The 22,771-nt window shown below is 40.3% G+C and overlaps 1 protein-coding gene across 8 annotated transcripts in view; it reads right to left on the bottom strand.

The window, feature by feature from the left end:
* The window catches only part of PIP5K1B (phosphatidylinositol-4-phosphate 5-kinase type 1 beta), a 423,928-nt gene that overhangs the window by 207,154 nt on the left and 194,003 nt on the right, over window positions 1-22,771 (bottom strand). For all 8 annotated transcript variants that reach the window (XM_079925690.1, XM_079925691.1, XM_079925688.1 and 5 more), the window contains exons 2-3: window positions 12,318-12,402; window positions 9,113-9,181 (exon numbers count right to left, since the gene is read on the bottom strand). In XM_079925690.1, coding sequence (XP_079781816.1) covers window positions 9,113-9,181 — 69 coding nt within the window. In that variant the 5' untranslated portion in view covers window positions 12,318-12,402. The remainder of the gene's footprint in view (window positions 1-9,112; window positions 9,182-12,317; window positions 12,403-22,771) is intronic.

Here is a 22,771-nt window from a genome sequence, read left to right as displayed (position 1 = left end):
GATATAAGCCGAGAATCTAACATACATTGCCTGTCATCTTTTTTTGGAATCCAGAATGAAGAATTCCAGAATTTTAAATATCTATGATCTTATGCAACATCTTAAAAGCCACCTTTAAAAATCCTTGTTAAGTATCCAGGAGAGGGAAGAGGGGTGGTAGTGATAAAAATGGTCAAGCCCTGAGCATTGGGACAGGAGCCTGCTGACCAGATCAGAACCCGCTGGCCAAGCTGCAGGGAGGCGTGCAGATGACCCGCGGATATTAACCCTTTTAACTTGAAAGCAAAAGCACCCTTGTGCCCTGAGAGCAGGTGGTCCAGCTCAGACGCTACAGAAACACTGGAAACCCCAGCTTCCCAGCCCGTCATGAACACCAAATGCAACAATGCAGTGGTTCTTATTGCCCCCAAAGGAAACTGTGCAGCAAGTTTAGCGTGTAGCATATTATCCCCTGGAGTCAGTGTTTAGGGGGCTTTCCATGGTTAACCAGGATGCAGAAGCATGGCAAACCTGGGTGGCTTAACATACAGATGCTTCCTCCGAAGTGAATGCTAAACGAGGTCACTGAGAAATGAACAGCTCAGGGAACCACCCTGGGGGCGGGGGTGGCTTGGCTTCTCTTCCTATTCAGAAGCTGCTGAGAGTTTTTGCTTAATTACCTGCCACTTCTTTCTTACAAGTCATCAAGGCAGATTTGAAATCATTTGCTTTAGGACTTTTCAAGGAAGAAGACAAGCACAGGTGATCTTCTATGGAAGCTGAGGGATCTGGAGGGAAGATCTGTACAAAGGGGTGGGTGGCAATGGTAAATGATTATACATGCTTCTAAACTGAACGAGATTATTTAAAAACTCCAGCTCTCTGAATGGTGCAGCTCATCTCCTTGCTGCCTAATTTTCAAAGCACAAAGGCAGCCCACCATTAGAAGCACATCTTTCTCTCTTATTTCCGAAGCCACTGCTGCTGGGAAGGAAACACTTCTTCCAGCTCCGTCTACTCTCTGATGCCCAGGCCAGACCAGAGCCAGCTTCAGGATGCTAAGTGACAACACTTCTCCCCATAAGCCCAGTGCTGGGGGAGGAAGAGACACTGGCTGCCGTGCTCAGTTCTAACAGAACTAAAATCTGATTGGAAATCAGAGGCTGAGGGATTCTGCTTTTGCTAATACAACAGTCACTTCACTCCTTGGCATTCCACTTTTCCCAGGATGTGTTCACATCTGTTAAATTGTTTGACCCTCACAGAGCTGTGAGCAAGTATTAATCACATGTCATCAATGAGAAAAATTAAGATTCAGATCAATTAAGGAAAATGCCTACGATGATACAACCAGTATCTAAAAGAGCTGGGGCTTCCCTGGTGGCGCAGTGGTTAAGAATCCGCCTGCCAATGCAGGAGGCAAGGGTTCGAGCCCTGGTCCAAGGAGATCCCACATGCCGCGGAGCAACTAAGCCCGTGTGCTGCAACTACTGAGCTCACGCGCCACAACTACTGAAGCCCGCGTGCCTAGAGCCCGTGCTCTGCAGCAAGAGAAGCCACCCCAATGAGAAGCCACAACAAAGAGTAGCCCCCGCTCGCCGCAACCAGAGAAAAGCCCGCGTTCAACAACGAAGACCCAACGCATCCAAAAATTAAATAAATAAATAATAAAACAAAAGAGCTGGACTCACATCTACCCTCCACTTAAAACGGCAGTTGAGTTTGGCTGAAAAACCTTGTCACTGCTAAAATTCTGATAATTCTTTGTTGTGGGCTCTGCCCCGGGCATTGTAGGATGCAGCACTGCTGGCCTCTACTTCCTAGATGCCAACGGCACCACGCCCCCAGTTTTGACAGCCAAAATGTATCCAGACATTGCCAAATGTTCCCTGGGCACTGGTTGAGAACCACTGGGTTAGGGTGTTTTGGATTAAGGTGAATTAGGAATAACACTTGGAATGCCAAAGCATCACTCTTCCTATAGACCAATGTAGTTGCTATTGATGACAAGGGCTGCGTAATGCAAAGACAAAGCTGTCTCTGTTAAGCTACAGAGTGTAGCTCCACCAGGGCGGAAAGCAAGGGTCTTATTTCTGGAAGTCGTGGCTTTCTAGAGTCTGAAGGGAAGGAAGAGCAGTCAGGGCTTGGGACACATGCTAACCCTTCCCCCCACCCCTTCTTCCCATCTTAAAATGTTACTTATTCAGTTTTTGAACAGGCAAAACATTCATATGGTTCAAAATTAAATAGCCATTAAATGTATATACAGAAAAGCTTCCCCTGACTCAAGATTCCCGCCACCCATTTTTCCCCAGAGGCAGTCAATGTTGATAGCTGCCTGCGTATCTGTCAGAGACGTTTTATAAAAGAGCTTGTATTTAAATAAATGCTTCCTCTTAGTTCAAAGTTATCGCTGAGTCATGACTTCACTCATGTTTAAAAAGTCGTAAGGGACATCTTCCCTTGCCATGTGGTAAGAGGCAGGCATCATCCTCCCACCTGGTCCCTGCCTGCCTCCACTGAGAGGAACACTGACTGAGACAGTGGATTTACATGACAACCCAGGTCTTAAAAAACAAAACAAAATGAAAACAACCTGGGGAATTTGGGTCAAGGACCCTGTTTGTATCCAGAGTGGTCAGTTTCCTACTAGGTCACGCTGAGTGCTCTCATCACGTGTGCCCGTCCTGGCGGAAGCTGGTTAACAAGATTCAGACCACACCTGAAGTCAGGGTGCTGGTGCCAAAGGTGGGCCCTCCAGACCTCAAGTAGCCTGTGGTAGTCATCAACACCAGAATCTCCTAGTGGGGGCCTGCTGTGGGTAGGCCCAGGATGGAAGGAGGAGTAGAGGAGGGAGGATGACAAGTCTGGAATGACACCTTTGGGATGGAGAGGTGAGAGAGGGAGGAAAGCAAGTGGCAGGACTAAAAATTTCCCACACCTATCCACGGCCAGCCGACTGGGAAACACTGATCGCTTCTGATGGACAAGTCACCAATTAGGACATCATATGCCTGGACCTTTTCATCATCTTCCTGACAAAGAATTGCTAAGGGACCTGGGATAAGCCATTGAACTACGCTGACATGTTTGTTTTGGAAGGGTGGGGGATGTGGGGTGGGTAATTTCCTCACATACAAAAAAGAAAAAACTCAGACCTCTGGCATTGGTATTTTAACTCGAGTTTAAACCATTCTTAAAGTGAACTGATGTCCTGTTTTCTGCTTCCTTCCTTCCTTATCACCTTGTTAAAAAACATCTCTTCTTCAAACTTCTCTATTTCCATCAATGGCAGAAAATTTCTAGTAGTTACTCTGATTGGAAACTTTCAGGTCACCCTTCATCGTGGTTTAGACTGTCATTTCATCATGTCGCTGATCTCCGAACCAGTGTCATGGTACCTCACTGCCTAGAGCTGCGCTGTCCAACATGGTAGGTGTTAGCCACATGCGCTTATTTAACTAAAATGAAAATTAAAAATTCCTTCCTCAGGGCTTCCCTGGTGGCGCAGTGGTTGAGAGTCCGCCTGCTGATGCAGGGGACACGGGTTTGTGCCCCGGTCCGGGAAGACCCCACATGCCACGGAGCGGCTGGGCCTGTGAGCCATGGCCGCTGAGCCTGCGCATCCGGAGCCTGTGCTCTGCAACGGGAGAGGCCACAACAGTGAGAGGCCCGCGTACTGCAAAAAAAAAAAAATTCCTTCCTCAGACACATGGGTCACATTTCAAGTGCCCAATAGCCACACACAGCTTGTAGCTACTGTATTAGTACAGATTACAGAACATTTCCATCATTGCCAAGAGTTCTAATGGACAGTGCTGGCTCAGAACATGAAATCCAAACTCCTCCAACCAGCACGCAAAGCTAGCTGTCACTTAGAGCCAGCCCATACTTCTGAAATCGCCTCTGCTTTCCCCAAACAATGACACGTAGCTTTGTCTAGGTCAGACTCTACCGTCCCTCCAACAAATCACGCTCATCCCTGATTCTATGCCTGTGCCCATCGGATTCCCCGTCATTGAGACAGATGACTCGGTTAGTCAATGCACAGTCGTCGAATGAGTGGCATTTTCTGCCATGACAAAAAGCAATGAGGCATGTAAGAACTTTTTATCCCAGCAAAATGTTCTGCTAACAAACAAGTCCAAGAAAAGGACTTTTCCCCAGGAGACTGTAGGGAACTTTGGGCTTGTCAGGACTCGCTAGAGGATTAAGTGAAATGCCACTTGTCTTGGCACTTCACGCCACTTTGAGTTGTTATTTTCTTCACACGGGCCTCCTATCTGTTTTTTTCTCTTAAATAAATTGTATGGATATAGGAAGCAGAGACCAGGCCTTACACGCATATCTTTTGCATCTTCCTCTCCTATCTCACTTCTCTACCCAAAGAGTGCAGAGATTGCAAACTGGCCACCATGCGAGGACCAGATATGATTGATACAGTTTGTTGCTTTTTCCAGAGTGTATTTTTTTTTTTTTTTTTTTTTGGTAAGAACGGAAAGGTTGCTTTATTCAGCAGGCCAGCACCTGGGGACACGGTGGACTCCTGTCCAAAAACTAACCGCAACATTCTGCTAGACCATGAAAGTTTTTAAAAGGAGAATCATTTGGGGAAGGGGCCGGCGTCTTTGTTATCTTCCACTATGTACAGTCTTTCTTCCAGAGTGTATGTCTGAACAATTTTGAATCAGTTGCCAATCTTTAACAATTAGGAGATTTTACATCAGAATCTACATTTTTGGTTTCTTGAGAAATCAGTTATCTGGCAACCCTGGGTGAGGACTCATGCAAAGCTCTATTAGCTAGCGTTTAAGGCCACCGGTCCCCTTTATAAAAGGAATGTATTCTCCTGTTTACCACCTTCCCCCTGCTTGTTTTACTCCCTTGTTACCTGCCTGGCCCCTTAACGCCTCTGCGTTTACAATTCTTGTGGAAGACACCCAGTGAATGAACTGAGAACAGAAATACTACGCTCTGTAACGAAGCCAGACAGCCCTTAATGCCTGTCTTCATGGGCGTCATGTTTGTTCTAAGCAGCTAAAATCAGAATTCTTATCTCAGCCATTAGCTGAAGACATTAACCTTCCCACCTGATTTTAGCTACTCCTCCTGGGCTTGTCAGGAACTGATAGTGGATTAGAGAAATGGTCAACTGGAAGAACAAAAAGCAGTCAGCCTAAACAATCACATGCAAATAATTGAAACTCAGAGAGCATAACAGTGTTCCATGAACTCTGAGTGTTCCCTAAAAACACGTGGACATCACAGCACTCACGATGCTGAGTGTTGCTGGCAGCTGCCCAATGCATCTTGACACAGAAAGCCTAAACCCGCTCATTAACTCTAACCCATATTGATTTCTCCTCTTTTGAACCTTTGTTATAGACTACTGTGTTCTAAAACTGTTTTCATGTCTTGGCTCTCCCACTCAACCGTCAGTTCCTTATAAACTCCCTTGATATCCTTCTCATGCCTAGCACCCAAGATCAGAGTGTTCTGAACCTGGATTGGCTTCAGTCACAGGTAAAATCCAATTGCTCATCCAACAACTCATTAAAAAGGAGCATACCCCATGGTCAGGGCTTCAGGGTTGGGAAAGAAAGTTAATTTTAAAGTATTTGTAAAAGGGACAATAGTTAATGAAATGCAAGGGACAATAGTTAATAGTTAATGAAATGAAATAGTTAATGATAAGCCTTGATGACACCCACCTAACCTGTTATCATTCCCAGTTTTCTGTCATCTGCACATTTGCAAAGTATAAATTTGATGTCTTCATGCAGGTCATGGGTAAAAATTATGACCTACACAGGGTCAACTCGCATCATGTCAGTAGAGACAAGAATGTTCCAGGTACCTTTAAATCAAGATCCACTAAACTTGAGAATTCTCCGTATCTGCGACCAATTTAATGATTCTTTCATAATAGGAAATGCAGTTAATTTGACATAAACTCTATCTTTATGAACCTCTGCAGGTTTGTAAAAGACATGTGTTTCTTCTCTAAATGTACATAGCTATATGTTTACAAACCCATGCTCAAACTATGCCGAGGAACAGTCTCACATCTGGTTTCCAGAATGTACCTTTTCCTCATTTTTGAAAATAGGGATGATATTTGCTCATCTCCTGCCTTTTGATAAGCCTTCCATTCTCCCGATTTTTCAAAGCTCACACTCAGTGGTTTCCCTATTCTAGCTTCAAGTTCTTTCTTCTGGGACATGGTTCAGCTGGGCCTAGAGACACACATCTGCAGTAGCTAATGTAACTCTTACTATCACCACTCCTAACACCACCATTAACACCCATAGAGTCTGTCGTACAGAGTGAAGTAAGTCAGAAAGAGAAAGACAAATACCATATGCTAACACATATATATGGAATTTAAGAAAAGAAAAATGTCATGAAGAACGTAGGGGTAAGACAGGAATAAAGACACAGACCTACTAGAGAATGGACTTGAGAATATGGGGAGGGGGAAGGGTAAGCTGGGACAAAGTGAGAGAGTGGCATGGACATATATACACTACCAAGCGTAAAATAGATATCTACTGGGAAGCAGCCGCATAGCAGAGGGAGATCAGCTCCTGCTTTGTGACCACCTAGAGGAGTGGGATAAGGAGGGTGGGAGGGAGGGAGATGCAAGAGGGAGGAGATATGGGAACATATGTATATGTATAACTGATTCACTTTGTTATAAAGCAGAAACTAACACACCATTGTAAAGCAGTTATACTCCAATAAAGATGTAAAAAAAAAAAAAGACCTCTTGCTTAATGGGGAAGAATTCAGTTGAATAGTTCAGCTGAGCTGTTAACCTGTTGGCAAAGCAACACTTTCTCTAAATGATCCCTTCTTCCTGCTTTGCATGATAACACCATATTCACCGAGGGCTAAAGTTCTAGGCACTATGCTGTGTCTTGGTGCTTTTCTTACAGAGAGGGTCCTCCTCTTCCCTTGCTAACCTTCCTTTTAAAATCAGAGGTCATCAAAAAGGTCCCTATGCCATCACACATAAAAAAAAAAAATCATAGATTTTTTTGGTCCTCTTAAGTTTCCTGCATCTTCTCTTTATTTTTCAGAATTATTTGCTATCATACAATATGATTTTTAGTTTTTATAACCTTCCCAACATTGCTGAGTCAGATACCCTGTTAGGGACATTCATCACAGAATCATACCTATAATATTACTGAAAACCTATTTTACTAATTCTTGAGCAAGACACACTTAGTAACTCCGAGATTGCATGGTCACATGCCTTCTATTACTTTTGCATTACTAGAGAGCTCCTGCAAATCAGAACACAATCAAGAATCACAAGGCATCTTGAGGCTGACTGAGAAAACTGCCTGAAACTGCTCTGAAGGAATGCCAGGCTGACAGTTTGACCATCTCTGTGTTGGTCCCATGTATGACTGAATTTACAAAGAGTCTTGGGTAAATGAGATAGGATTTTGTTTTCCACCTGTGTCTGAAAATAAATAATTCTGTATTGCTGCCTCTGTTCAGATTAACAAATTTTAGAAGCTGTAACATGACACTTGTGAGCTCATGAATCTTTAACCTACTATTCCCCAAACACATCACCTCTTTGGATGGCAAGCTCTCTGTTTATACTTCTAGGTTTGGCTGAGTAGAAAAGTCAGAAGAAAAGATATACCAGGAAAAAGGCATGTTATTCCACATGAAAATGGAACAGGAAATACATCATGTTAGTTCCATGACCTAAATCTGTGGTCAGATCACACGGCTCATGGGACTTGATGACAAACTTCTTGCTAGCTATCCATTACAGAGTAAAAGGCAAAAGGAAATGTTAAGGTATATCAAAGCTTCAATACACAAACCTTCTACTCCCCAGAGAGGAGGAGGGCAAGGTCTTTTCAAAGCTAAAAAGCTAAAATGTACAGTCCATTTAAAATCAGGAACAGCAGTGCTTGGGAACATATATCACTCAGTAATGCTTCTGAACATTAACTTGGTTGCTAGGAACCAAGAATTTATCGAAGTCAAAGAGCGGTCAGGCAAGATACTCTGGGAGGTCTAGAAAGAGATTTTTGTGAAATGGGCTGAAGACATGGAATCTGAGAGGCTTAGAAAGGGGTGAGAGGCAATTCCAGGCTAAAAATCTTCTTTAAAGGTAGAAGATGTTTGAAATTATGGTGGCAAGTAGCAAGTCAATAAAAAGATTCACATAGTGAACAAAGAACACTGCACACACATAAGGGCCTTCTTCTTAGGCATAAAAAGGGTTTTCAAGTAACTACCTTCTGTCAGTGTTCTGTATCATGGTAACTGTGGTGGGCAGAAAAATGGCCCCCAAAGATGTCCATGTTCAAATCCTTGGAATCTGTGTATATGCTACATTATGTGACAATGAGGAGTAAGGGTGGAGAAGAAATTAAGGCTGCGAATCAGATGACTTTAAAATAAAGGGATTGGGCTTCCCTGGTGGCGCAGTGGTTGAGAGTCCGCCTTCCGATGCAGAAAACACGGGTTCGTGCCCCGGTCCGGGAAGATCCCACATGCCGCGGAGAGGCTGGGCCCATGAGCCATGGCCGCTGAGCCTGCGCATCCGGAGCCTGTGCTCCGCAACGGGCGAGGCCACAGCAGTGAGAGGCTCGCGTACCACCAAAAAAAAACCCCAATAAAAAATAAAATAAAATAAAGGGATTATTCTGGATTATCCACGAGGGCTCAATGTAATCACAAGCATCCTTTAAAGTGTCAGAGTGACAGGGCCCGATAAAGACTCAACTGGCCTTTGCTGGCTTTGAAGTCGGAAAGAAATCATGATATAGACAATGCAGGCAGCCTCAAGAAGCTGGAAAAGACAAGGAAATGAACTCTTCCCTGGAGCCTCCAGAAAAGAATGCAGCCCCGTAGACACCTGGATCTTGACCTAGTGAGACCCATGCCAGACTTGTGACCTACAGAACTGTAAGAAAATACATTTAGGTTGTTTAAGCCACTAACTTTGTGGTAATTTGTTACAGAAATAGGAAACTAAGGCGGTAACTTACATACAAATGCTTTGGAGGAAGAAAAGGCTTATGGCAATATTAGCATTCTAAGCAATACAAGTGTTCCTCTTTTTGAGCTGAAAAAAGACGATAACACACTCACTCACCTTTTTATAGGTTTTTTCTTCGTTTTGTTTCCCAGGTGCTGCATCTCCATTCTCAGCAGCAGACGACATCTACAAGAGAAAAATGTACCTATTTGAATTTAGATATTCTACTCTGAAATATAATATGCTAATAATATTGTTACCTGTTTTGGTTAATTACATTTTTGTTGTTATGCTGTTGTCTCCAAGAAAGGAAGAGATTTCTCAGAATACTAAAAAAAAATTCTGTGTTCTCCAGTCTTTCCAAAATAAAGTTTTACATATAAATCATTTTGGCCACACATTTTACTCCGTATGCTCTAAGAAAGAGGCCATGGAAGTCCAAGCCCAGATCATATGTGTGTAAGTTTCTTTCTACAAAGCCTTAAAAAATTAATTTCTTTCCCCTATTCTTCTGGTTATATATACTTCCTGTAAAAATATCTGGAAAGTACCAAAAACATGAATCAGAACAAAAACATTACCCAGTTCTACTGCCCTTGGGCAACTCCACTATTCACATTTTGGTATGTTTGTTTCCACCTTTTGTTCCATGCACTTTCATACTAAAAATATTATGATACTATCTTAACACAGCATTTTTCGCTGAACACTTATGTAATAAGCATTTTCCCATTTGATTATAAAAATCTCAATGTAAGAATAATTTTTTCTAGTTGCAAGAGACACCACTGGGTGAACACAATTGCACGTTAATACTTTAGTTAACAACGCCAACATTGAAGGCCAGTTGAGGTGGATCAGGGGTTTTGTTTCTACAAATAATGCAACAGTAATGACCGTGTGCTTCTACCTTTGTCCACCTTTAATGTTTTCTTGTACTAGTTTCCTAGAATTACTAGGTCACTAAAAAATCAGAAGCTCTTACCACATATTGCTAAATTTCTTTCCAAGAAGAATACACCCATTCACACTAACAGCAATGAGTGGAAGCTGGTTTCATTACACGCTTAGCAATGACTATTATCATTTTAACTCTTTGCTAATTTGACAGGTGAAAGGAAGCACCTCCTGATTTTAATTTGCATCCTTGAAAATTATTAGCGAAGGTTAACATTGTTTGCATATCTTTTTTTGGGTCTTTGTATTTCTTCTTTCAACTTTTCTATTATTTTGCCCACTGATCTATTGGGGTCTTGGGTATTGATTTTTTACCTATTATGGCTAGTAATATTAGTGGTTTCCTTATTGATTTTTATGTATTAAGGTTACTAATCTGTTCACAAGCACATTATTAGTATCTTCCATGCTGCTGTCTTTTACTTTGTTTTATAATTATGACATGGAGAAGTTTTACATTTTTCATACTTAAAACTATTGACTATTTTTGTGATTTCTTCCAATGCTTTTAGATAAAATTTTATTTTTCATTGGGAGGTATCAGATGTTTAAACATGTGCTCCTCTCATCTTTTAATAATAAGGTTTTTACATTTTCTAATTCATCTGATTTCTTAAAACCAGTTACCTATGTGGTAAACAAGGATAACTACATAACTCAGCGTGCCATGATATTTAAGGGTCTTATCTTAAATTGCAATGAACAGCATTCTATACACCATGGAGGAGAAAACTTCTGACTTCCTCATAAGCCTTTGAAGCACATTTTAAATCTTGGGCTTTCAATAAACATAGTATGCACTAAACCTAAGGATCTGCCAGCCATTTCTCTGTACTGGAACTAAATGACTGCCATGAGCTAGATGTGAAACCACCCAAGAAAATGAAAGAACGGACCATGGCAAGCCAACCTCACCAGACCTATGACTGCCCACCAATCCAAGCATTTTCTTAGATAAACTTTCAGTTCCATTTGTCTCCATTCAATCTGTCCATATTTGAATATGAAGTTTTCAAGGACAGATGTTTCATACACTACTGCTTCCCACACTGTATCTGCTTAATTTATTTAAAGAATAGTTGATTTTTCTAGTTACTTCATAATATGAGTTTTGAATAATATATTAGTGGAATTGGAATATTTGAAAGGTTTTACAATATCAGGCTCAGGGTAAAAACCAAACCCAACCCTGTATCATTCCCCTGGAAAACTCAAATTACATAATCACTATAAGAATATATAAGGAGTTATCTGATATTTGATCCCTATTTCCGTATTAGAGTATGTTTGTGCAATTTAGTATGTACTACCACTAATAAGAGTAGGATTTTCCTTAATCTTCAACTGTTTGATAGGGCCCACAGAATGAAGACTTCCCTAAAGAATGCCATTTCAGTAATTTCACTTCTAAGCCTTTGCAGCTTTTAAAACCGAAAAACTTCAAGAGCAATGCTGAAAGGGCTTGAAAATACAGTCTTAATGAGGGGTTGACAAATTGGCATGAATGAAGGACGGATGATGAGTCTTTTTTTATTACTTTGTAAATCATTCCTGACTAGACAGTAGAAAAGAAGTGGGTAAACTTAATATATTAAAAAAAAAACAACAATTCCCTTTAGGTAGCACAAAGCAGATAATAATGTTAAAAGCAGACCATGAGACATCACCTGGATTCAAAGGGTTTTGTTTGTTTGTCTCTGTTTAACAAAGGTCACACGGACTTATTCACCAGGACGTCCATGTAGGAGAGGCAAATGAGATGCTTGGGGATGCTCTGGTCAACTGCAAATGGCTATTAAAATGGTCACAGTGACAATTACTGTCTCTTCCTAGACTTGCTATGTTCTGCACTCGTTAAGGTACATCATTTACAACTATGGAAGCCAAGGTAAGTATGGATTAAAAACATTGCTTTAAAAAACATTATAATCATATATATTTCTACATATGCAAAAAGGAAGGAGGAAAGAAATTCACAGAAGTACTGGTAATTATCTACAGATGGTGGGATTGTGAATGCTTTGCGTTATCATGTTAATATTTTGCTATATTCTCCAAGTATGCTGCAGTGAGCACTGCTACATTTAGAAATAAGGAAAACACTAATGCTAGTCAAGTATTTAACCATACACAGTAATTAATAGCAGAGACCACATCTCCTGGGTTCTGCCCCTTTTGGCATGCCAACATCCACAACATTTCCTGTTTCTATTTGCTTGCTGTTTGTTTTCAATTTGATAATGTCAAAGTTAAAGGCCATGAACTAGATACATGATTTAGAGTATTTGTAAATATAAAACAAAAGAGTAAGGGCTTATAATGAGTCCATTGGAATTAATTAAAAATATAGACCGTACTGCCTTACCTTTGTCAATGAAATGGCAAGTCATCTGTAATTGGTCGTGATGAGTGGCCTATTCATTGTTGAGACTGTTTTTCTTCCCAGGTTCCTGTTAAAATAGAAATCACTATTCATTATTTATTCATACCTCTACGTCATCTCCCAGAAGAGATCAGAGGTGGCTATAGGGATACACACAATGCAATCAGTTAAAACTAAAATAAAGAAATGTGTGTATAGATAAAGGTGAGGAACAAGATGGTGCCAGCAGTATGGGCTGTGCACAGAATGTGAGCCGCGTAATCCTGTATAGTTGTTGGATACCCTGGTCAGTCTCCAGTTTGACTCTGAGATTCCTAGTGGTCACAGCAGAGGAAGAAATAATCAGTTACATAAATGCCCAATGTTCATAAGATAAAAACAAGTCAGTTGCTCAAATGAACCACATTGGGGATTGAGGCTGCAGTGGAAGTTTCTCCTGTGGGTCTTCAAAAAAGAGACCCCACGTGATGTGTGGATAATTTTGCAATATTATCCCTGTGATAAATCAACTGTGATTTTCATGAAGGTTGGTTCAATAACACAACTTCAAAGACAGTTCAACAAACCTTTTTGCCCTATAATTATGTTTTTATACAAAAGAGATACTTGCTTATGGTACCCAATTTTAAAAATACAGTTTAAAGTAAAAATGAATAAGGTCCCATCAGTATCTCCCCAATGAGATAACCAATGGTAACAGTTTGTTGACTATCCTTCCAAAATCTTCCCTATGCTTACACACACACATGCACACACTTATTTCAGCCACTTCTATCAGCATTTTAAAGATATTTTTCAAATCTATATTATATATCTCTCTCACTTAAAAATAACTGTATCAGGACTTCCCTGGTGGCGCAGTGGTTAAGACTCCACGCTCCCAATGCAGAGGGCCTGGGTTCAATCCCTGATCAGGGAACTAGATCTCGCTTGCATCCCACAGCTAAGAGTTCGCATGCCACAACTAAGGAGTCAGCGAGCTGCAACTAAGAAGCCCACGAGCCACAACTAGGAGGAGCCTGCCTGCCGCAACTAAGACCCGGCACAACCAAAAAAAAAAAAAAATGTTACAAATGGAATCCTATGGTGTAACCTTTAAAAAAAATAATTGTACCATATTCCACAAAATGGATACACCATCATTTAAGCAATCACTCCCTCCTGGACAAACATGCAGACAGTTTCCAGGTTTGGCTACTGTAACCAGAGAAGGAATAAACAGACTTACATAAACATCTCTAATGTTCTAGTACTTTTATTTCTGTGGGAAAGAATCCTGGAAATTGATCCAAAGTTGATAAGTGCATTAAGTATTTGAAGGACCTTTGTTACATTCTTTTCTGTAAAAAGGGTGAAGCAATGAGTCCCACAGTGCATAATGAGTACCTGCTTAATGACATACTAATCAGCACTGGATGTTTGCCATCTTTAAAATGTTTGCCAATCTAATGGGCAGAGAATGACACCTCAGTCATTTTAATTCACTGTCTCTTACCACTAACGGGGCCTATCCTCTTCACAGCTTTACTGGTGATTTACATTTTCAGTTCATTTCCTTTTGCTTATTTTTATACTGTGCTGTTTATCTTTTTTTCTTTTATAATCAATCTGTAAGATCTCCTGGTATATTAAACATTAACTGTGTCATATGAGCTGCAAGCTATTGTTCATCTTTTGGCTCTGTTTATGGTGCCTTGTCAGGTAGACATTTAAAATATTTACATAGTCAAATCTACTAATTTTTCCTAGATGGACTGTGGATTTACTGTCTTACTTGGGAGAGTTCTCCCAAGCCTGATGTTACACTACATGTATTCTCCTGTATTTTCTTCAAATACCTTTATAGCTCATTTTTAGCATTAGATCTTTGCTTCAAATGGAATCTAACCTCATCGTCTCCCAGATGGGTAGCTAATTGCCCCAACATCATTTACTTTATAATCTATCTTCTTACTGGAAGGACATGCCTTCATGCCTCCTTTAGCAAATATTAAGTTTTCCTGTATACCTCAATATATTTCTAGGCTCTCTGTTCCAAAGACTTACTTGTTGATTTCTAAGCTAATATGTTGTCTTAAATGCAGTAACATGCTGCTGCTACAAGTTCCCCACACTATTTTTCTTCCAAGTTTATATTTTTATATGGACTTGAAAAGCACATTGCTTAACCTGAAAACACGCCCACCCCACCAGCCCCCTGCCAAGTTGGAATTCTGACTAGAATTATATTAAAGTTATATACTACTTTGGGAAGCATTAATATCTTTGGAATTTTAAGTTTCCTTATTCAAATCATGGTATAGTTCTCTATTTCTTCAAATGTTATTTTATATCTTTTACTACAACCATATTTTTTGTTTTCGTCTTATGTCTTACTAAATTCATTCCCAGATACTTTAGTTTGTCATGCTTTTAAATAGGGATTTTTCTATTTGCATTTCTAACTGGTTATTAACTCATAGAAAGAAAATGATTGGGTTTCATCTATTGTCTTTCACCCAGTCATTTAATCAAATCCTCTTACAGAATTTTAAAAGATTTTAGGCAGTCTCAATCACACTACCTGCAATATTTATACATCGTACTTCTATTTCTTTTCCTATTACATTCAATGAACTTCCAAATAAATGTTGAATAATAGCAGTTGAGTAATAGTAGTAGTGCTTGATATTTATATTATAATCCTACAGTAGTCACCATCCTCTATAATGGTCTTGTTTGTTTGGTAGCATAGTAGCTTCTTTCTGCTATGTTCTACTTTACTCTTTATTAGGAATGTCTACTGAATTATATCAAATGCATTTTCAGCATCAGTTGATATAATCATAATTGTTCTTCCTTATTCTACTGTGCCAAATATAACATTGAGAAATTTCACAATGAAAAATTATATCTTTCTAGAAAAACCCTAACTTAGATTTGATTTGCTACCATTTTTAAAAGGATATTTTCATAATTGAAATTGAATGATTTTTCTCCCATCTTTACCAGGTTTGGGTAGTAAAAAATTAATACTTTTCATAAAATTGGATGGCTTTTTATATGCACTTAGTTTTTGGGGATTATTCATTTCTTGGAATTTATAACCTTTCTTTGAATCAAATTTTCATAATTTAATTGTTAGAAAGCCATCGATTTCCTTTAGATTTTTAAATTTATTGTCATAAAGTTAACACATAATATTTTGTTACTGAAGTCTTTCGATTCTTTTGGGATCCAGGTAATGTCTTTTTCCTTATTCTTGATGGGGTGTGTGTGTGTGCATGTATGCATGTGTGTGTGTGTGTGTGTGTGTTTAGACATAAAATGTATATGTATTATATGTTGCATATATATGTTATAAATATGTATTTTTGTTAGTCAGACTTCCCTTTTCTATTATTTGTTTTTGTGGCCATTTCCATTAATTTTAGCTTTTAATATTTTCTTTCTTTGGGCTTTAAAGAATTTCTTAGATGCACTACTTAGTTTATTTTCACTCTTTTAAAAAGATAGTGTTAAAATCACTTAGGCTACAAAGTATTCCTGAATATATTAATGATTTCCTCATAAATTTTGATGTGAAGTATTCTGTTTAATTTCCAAATAATTTGTAATTTTGGACTTGATTTTCAATTTGATCCAGGAATCATCTATAAGAGTTTCTTAACGTTAAGTATTTATATTTTAATTATTAATCTTTTCATTCATTGCTATATTTTTGCTTATTGCACTGGGATCAAAATATGGGATAAGTAAAATTTCCCCTCCCACTCAAGTTCAAGTTTTTTCCTATGGCCATAGAAACAATTTTTTTAAATGTTACGTAGACACAAGAGAAAAACGTGCCTGTGCCCTGTTTCTAGGGTAGAAAAACACTATATGCCACCTTATAACATTGTCTACTTTGTCAAATTATGAAAAAATACAGTAAAATTCTCTGATATGGTTATAGGTTAATCATATTCTCCTGTATTTCTACTTTTTATTTTTTGCCTTAAAATTTCCGTAACTATGCTGGCCGTGTACAAAGGATATATGTATGTATAATAGTGTCCTTGCAAATTGTACTCTTTATCTGCAAAAGTATCTCTTTTTCTTATTTAATAATTTTGGTCTTGGATTCCATCTTGATGCTAATATCCTCACTTCCTCCCTTTTATTTGCACATGCTTGGCATCTTCTTGTCCATTTTTTATCTTCAGCTTTTTTAGTTATTGTCATTTGGTTTCAGCTGTGTTCCTGACAAACAGCTTAAAACTGGATTTTTTTTTAACCAATCTAAGAGTCTTTGTCATTTGAAAGGGGACTTAACAAATTCACATCTATTGTGATTAGATTATATTTGGCTTACTTGCATCATATTTGTTTACTATTAATTATAGTTATGGTTCCTGCATTTATTTTTATCTATTCCTTTCTTGCTGGGTTAATAAAATTTACAATTCTATTTTTTCCCATTAATTGAAATTTTTTATTCCACATATATTTTGCTCATAATTATCTATTTTTAAACCATTAAGAGTCTATGTATTTCTAGTAAAAAATAATAATAATAAAATGACTTTATGCCATCCCACTACCCAGGCATTTTTCCTATGGTTTATTGTGCTAGACGCAGACCTGTGCCACCCAGATCTCCCCTCAAGGAGGGCAGGCTGCTCACCACTAAGAGTGTGGTCAGCAGACGCCTCCGGCTGCCAGCCCTTTCAGGGTCTGCCTCTGCAGGGAGCCTCCTCTCGCAGGCCCTGGCCTTGCTGGGGCTGCACACAGCCTGTGACTGAACGATGGGGCAGCTCCCCACTGAGTTGGCCCCGGCTTTGTGGGTCCTACATGGAAGTCTGACTTCTTCCTCTGCTTGCCTGACCATGCTTCCCCCCTCCTCCTTTCGCAGGTTGTATCACTCTCCAAACTGTGTGGCTTAAAACGACGGAAATTCATCCTCTCACAGTTATGGAGGCTGAAAGTCCAAAATCAAGGTGTCAGCAGGGCCCTGCTCCACCCAGGCTCTGGACTGCATCCTTCCTTTCCTCCTCCTAGCTGCATGGTGGTGGCCGTTCATCCTGAGCGTTCCTTTGCATGCAGCTGCATCACTCCAGTCTGTGCCTCTGTTGTCTGCCTTCACGTGGCATTTTCCTCTTCTTATAGGGACACCAGTCCTATTGGATTGGGACCCGCCCAATGACCTCATCTTAACTTCATTACATCTGCAAAGACTCTATTTCCAAATGAAGTCATGTTTCACAGGTACTGGGGGTTAGGACTTCAATATGTTTTTTTGACCCCTGAAAACATCTTGCACCCAAAACTCTGTCCCAGTGCCTGCTTCTAGAGCCCAACCCATGACATCTGTTCTCTTCCTCCCCCGCAAGAGGAGATATATGGAATATTTTCACTCTCTCAATGACTGCTCCATTTTGAACCACTAACTAGCTCCTCTTAGTTGACACAGCTCTTCTTTTTTTTTTTTTTTTTTTTTTTTTTTTGCAGTACGCGGGCCTCTCACTGTTGTGGCCTCTCCCGTTGCGGAGCACAGGCTCCGGACGCGCAGGCTCAGCGGCCATGGCTCACGGGCCTAGCTGCTCCATGGCATATGGGATCTTCCCGAACCGGGGCACAAACCCGTGTCCCCTGCATCGGTAGGCAGACTCTCAACCACTGCGCCACCAGGGAAGCCCGACACAGCTCTTCTTAATGAACAATTTATAGCTCACAGTCATATTATTAACATTTATTTGACTTGATCACAAGTTTTACAAGGTTCATTGCTCATCATTGTTTCTCTGACTCTTCATCTCCTCCTATCCGAACACCTTTGTTCTGATTCAATTTTCATTCAGTTGGAACAACTTCTCAAGTAGTTCCTAAGAAGTGGCGCATGGATGGTCTGCTCTGTGTCATTCCATGTCCAGAAATGTCTTTCCTTTGTCCCCATGTATAACTAGATCTCTTGGATTCTTGGCTCCCAGACCTTTCTTTCATCTCCCTATTGCTATGTCACTGCTGTCTTCTTGCTTCCTGGCTTACAGGTGAGTAGTTTCACACTAGTCTGATGCTTCTGTCTTGGTAACTTATTGGTTTTCTCTGTCTAGAAACCTATGAGAGTTTTCCCTTTGAACACATAGTTCAAAAATTCCATAAGGACAGATGTGTCTTTTTTCATCAATCCTGCCCAGCAAAGGGAAACTGACAAGAAGCTGTTACACGGAGATCTGATGACTTAAACCATGAATAATATGTAGGCTCTCTAGCTGAGGAACAAACAGACTTCATATCCTTCAGGCAGTGCTCTCTGAAAATTATTTCTCGTGACCAACCTTTTGATAAGAACTGGACAGGGGACCACTCAAAATTATAGTCTCTGGCAAGAGCCTGGAATGCAGAAATTCTAATGGCCAAGTAAGGGCATAATCATAAGACTCAGGTCTCCTTAGGAGATGTGTTCATATGTAATCTGACACGAGACTCCCTGTTAGAACTTATTTCCTTAAATTATTTCTGACATTAAACAGAGCCAATTAATAGTGTCATATGATTAGACTGTTGAAACACCAGCTCAGCTAACAATAATACATGCCAAGCAATGAAAATGTTTTTGACTTGATGATGGCTTATCTATCCTTTCTGGTATTTGGTATCTGGATTTTGTTAGCATAAGGAATAAATAATTTATACTATTTCAGAGCCTGCTACCTTTCTATGCTTTCATTCAACTGGAGGGAAGGAAAGACTCATTTATTGAGCAACAACTATGTGTGAGACGCTGTCACAAAAAAGATTTCATTTAATCCTGCAACGAATCCTTTGGCATTCTTCCATTTAGCTTGTGTGATTCTGACACTTGTAACTGACTGTTCTATAATATCCATGGGACGCAGTCATTTTTAATTTTGCTGAGGCTCTCGCTGTGAGGCTGGTTTGTAGAAGTGAAGCCCTTAGTGGTGAAGAAATATAGCAACTCCCAAACCCCTCCATCTCAGCCTGGTTTGCTGTTGTCTTTACCAATGCTGAGCATCAGAACCCCTGGGGAGCTTTCTGAAAATTCAGGTTCTCAGGCCATGCACCAAAACAACTAAATCACTGTCTCTGCATGGTGGGTCTGGGGAACCAGTTTTTTCAGTATGCTTCAAGGCCTTGGGTTCATCTAAGCTACTCTAAGCAGTAGAGGCAATAAATATGTTTTATCACTTCAAGAGAGATGTTAGGGTCCAGGAGGGAACACAGAACCTATTCTGGGTATGTTAAAGAAAGAGAATTTAAGACATGGAATTAGTTATAAAAGTGACGGGTGAGTTAAAAAGCTAAGCAAAAGATGGTGATGAAATGCAGAGACTAACATTGGCACCCCAAGGGCTAGAGGCACACCAAGGGAAGGGGTGTTACCAGACCTCAAAAGTCGGAGGGATCTGCGGAACATCATGGCGAGGGTGAACTGGAAGAGGTTGGAACTACAGAAGGAGGGGGTATATTTGGAGGCATGGTGAAGACAGTCACTGTTGCGGATACTACCCAGGGCACAGAGAGGGGGATACACTCTAGATTCTCCCTCAGCCCCTCTACCCAGCAATCCCTGTCTATGGCTCCCATGGGCCAGCCTACTGAAAACCATGTGACACAGGGAGCCCGAGAAATGTATCCTCTAGGAATGCCTGCCCTGTGACACAGAACAGGAGAAGAGTGAGGAATGGCTTTGAGACAAACAGGCCAGTGATGGGCTACAGAATGAGATACAAAAATGAGATACAAATATGAATGTGGGAAAGCAGATATGAGCTAATGATATGCACAAGATACATGGTTCCCAAAGAAAATGTGGATTGGGAGGCAGGCTAGGAGCTGGTACAAACTTTTCTATTTTTATGACTCTGGGGATTTCCAAAGAGCTTAAATAGATCACTACAAAGTAGCGAGGGTCTACTGCAGCCTCTTCATTAAGCGTAGGAGTGAGGCTGTGACTTGGGACAATTTGCCTGGGGTCAAGTCAAGAGGTGGTGGGGTTGAGACTTGATCCAGAGCTGTCTGACTTCAAATCTACTGCTCATTCTACCATACCACACTCTCCCTCCTAGTTATTTGACAAAATGTTGGAAGGCTGTCTACTAAATATTGCATTACATTTTTCAATTTTGTAAAGGCAATCAGGAGGTTAGCTGACAATATTAACTTACATAATTATTTCCTGTAAAACTTGTTCGACATCAATGAGTCTCAACCTGGAGGGCATTTCTGAGTTTACAAGGTGGTAGGGGAGCTTTTTGAAACTCTACAGTTAAAGAATGGACTTGAGGACATGGGGAGGGGGAAGGGTAAGCTGGGATGAAGTGAGAGAGTGGCATGGACATATATACACTACCAAATGTAAAATAGATAGCTAGTGGGAAGTAGCCGCATAGCACAGGGAGATCAGCTCGGTGCTTTGTGACCACCTAGAGGGGTGGGATAGGGAGGGTGGGAGGGAGACGCAAGAGGGAGGAGATATGGGGATGTATGTATATGTATAGCTGATTCACCTTGTTATAAAGCAGAAACTAACACACCATTGTAAAGCAATTATACTCCAATAAAGGTGTTAAAAACAAAAACAAAAGCAAAAGCTCTACAGTTACCGAAGGTTTTAGATATATTATACTTGGAGGCCATATTCGAGTTAGTCAGATGCAACCCTTTCAACCTCTAATTTCCCAGCTAGGGCCATCGAAGTCAGTATTTTAATTTGCCACAGATGAGTTTGCTCCTCATGCAAGGCCAAATGAGGGGGGAAATGACTAATTATCAAATTACCCAACTAAGTAGGCCAACCTATAGATACAAGAGGCGAGGGGCACTAGCCATGAGTCCTTACCGATCTTCCCATAAAAACAACCCGTTCATTAAACACCAATGAAGCAACGCAACAAGGACTAATGGGAAGAACAGTGCAAGAGGCCTCTGAAGGCTTTGGTTTTCGGTCCATCTCTTCTACTGATTCTCTATGACCTTGGGTCCTATCCACTTCTTTTCTATCACGAATCCTGCTGACTCTGTTACATGGCGCTTCTGGTTTGGAGCCATCGCCAACTTTCTTGGGTAGAGCCTCCCCTCAGATCCTCTTCGGAATGAGGAGACTCACTCATCATTTGATCATCATGAGTACAACCTGCCCTATGGGAATTGATCTTCCACAAGTTAGCCAAATTCAAGTGTTTTCACGCCATTCAGGCTATCTATGGTAACCTTTCCTAGATCATTTCCCAATAGAGAAAGCAATTAAAACACAATTTGGGCCTTGGTCGTGTCTGCCTGTTAATGTTAATCATTTCTGTTTAAATTATGCTCTTCTGAGTTCATGTTATCTGCCAGAAAACTAATTCACTTTTTCATGCATTCATCAACATCATTGAACAGTACATGTCAGGCTATGAGCTTGGCCCTGGAGCCATAAAGACAGAAACAGATTCTCGTCCTCAAAGAAGTCACATCAGCAGAAGAGACAGACATGGGGACAGGTACAATACAACATGCCACGTGCTTTACTAGGGTTCTTGGAGAAAGAGCTGCCCAAGTCAGCCTGTAGGGACCATGGAAAGCTTCATTTATGAGGAACACTGAAACTGAGCAGTTTCTGGGGGGACACAAGGTTGAGACGTAGAGGGTGAGGAAGATGCCAGGTGCCATGGCAGCTTAAAGAAAGCCCCAGCAGGACGAAGCATATTTAACACATGTTCCGGCGTGTTCTCTGAGATCTTGAATCTGGCATTTTAAGAATATACCCAGAAGCAGGCTTAGGATGTTACTTATAGGGTTACAGACAGACATCCAGATTGCTCATTCTACCTATGATCACAAACCCCTGTTCAGTCCCTTGCCTAAATAAAAATAAATCTGTAAAAAATGTATATGGTTTTCATAAAAACCTAGAAAGTCATTCTTAGGAAAATGTCAGCCTCGTAAGTAGTTTTGCTGGGGAGGTAAGAAGTATTGTAGTCCTTCCCGTGCACTTGGAAGGGGTTTGGTACTCTTCTAATGTGGCTTTGGCAACAAACAACAACAATAGGACAGGAAAAACCAAAGGCTTAAAAATGTGACAGGTTATTTTCCAAGGCTTAAATATAAGCAACGAGAATACACCAAACTGAAAACCATCCTTGACAGATTTTCCAAAGTAGAAATGCCTGTATTTTTCAAATGGGAAAAATTTTCTGTTTTATTAAGAAATCATAGGCTCATATTTCTTTCTTTAGAATATTTGCATAAACTCTCAAAGAAATGCAAAAGATCTGCATGTTGAGTATCTGCACAAAGGAGGCCACCTATACACACATATGTTCAGACATATGGTATGTTACACATTCGTAAGCTCAGAAGCTGTAAAAATACAACCGTGGTGCTCTTATATTCAGCGTAATGCTCCCCTATTCCTACTGATGAAAATAATTTAAATGAGGTTTCGTTTCATGTATCTAATATTTATATAACCA

Source organism: Stenella coeruleoalba, assembly GCF_951394435.1.
Source record: "Stenella coeruleoalba genome assembly, chromosome: 7".
NCBI classification, from domain to species: Eukaryota; Metazoa; Chordata; class Mammalia; order Artiodactyla; family Delphinidae; genus Stenella; species Stenella coeruleoalba.
The sequence above is the reverse complement of the archived record's forward strand: the minus strand, read 5'-3'. Positions and strand labels throughout refer to the sequence as shown.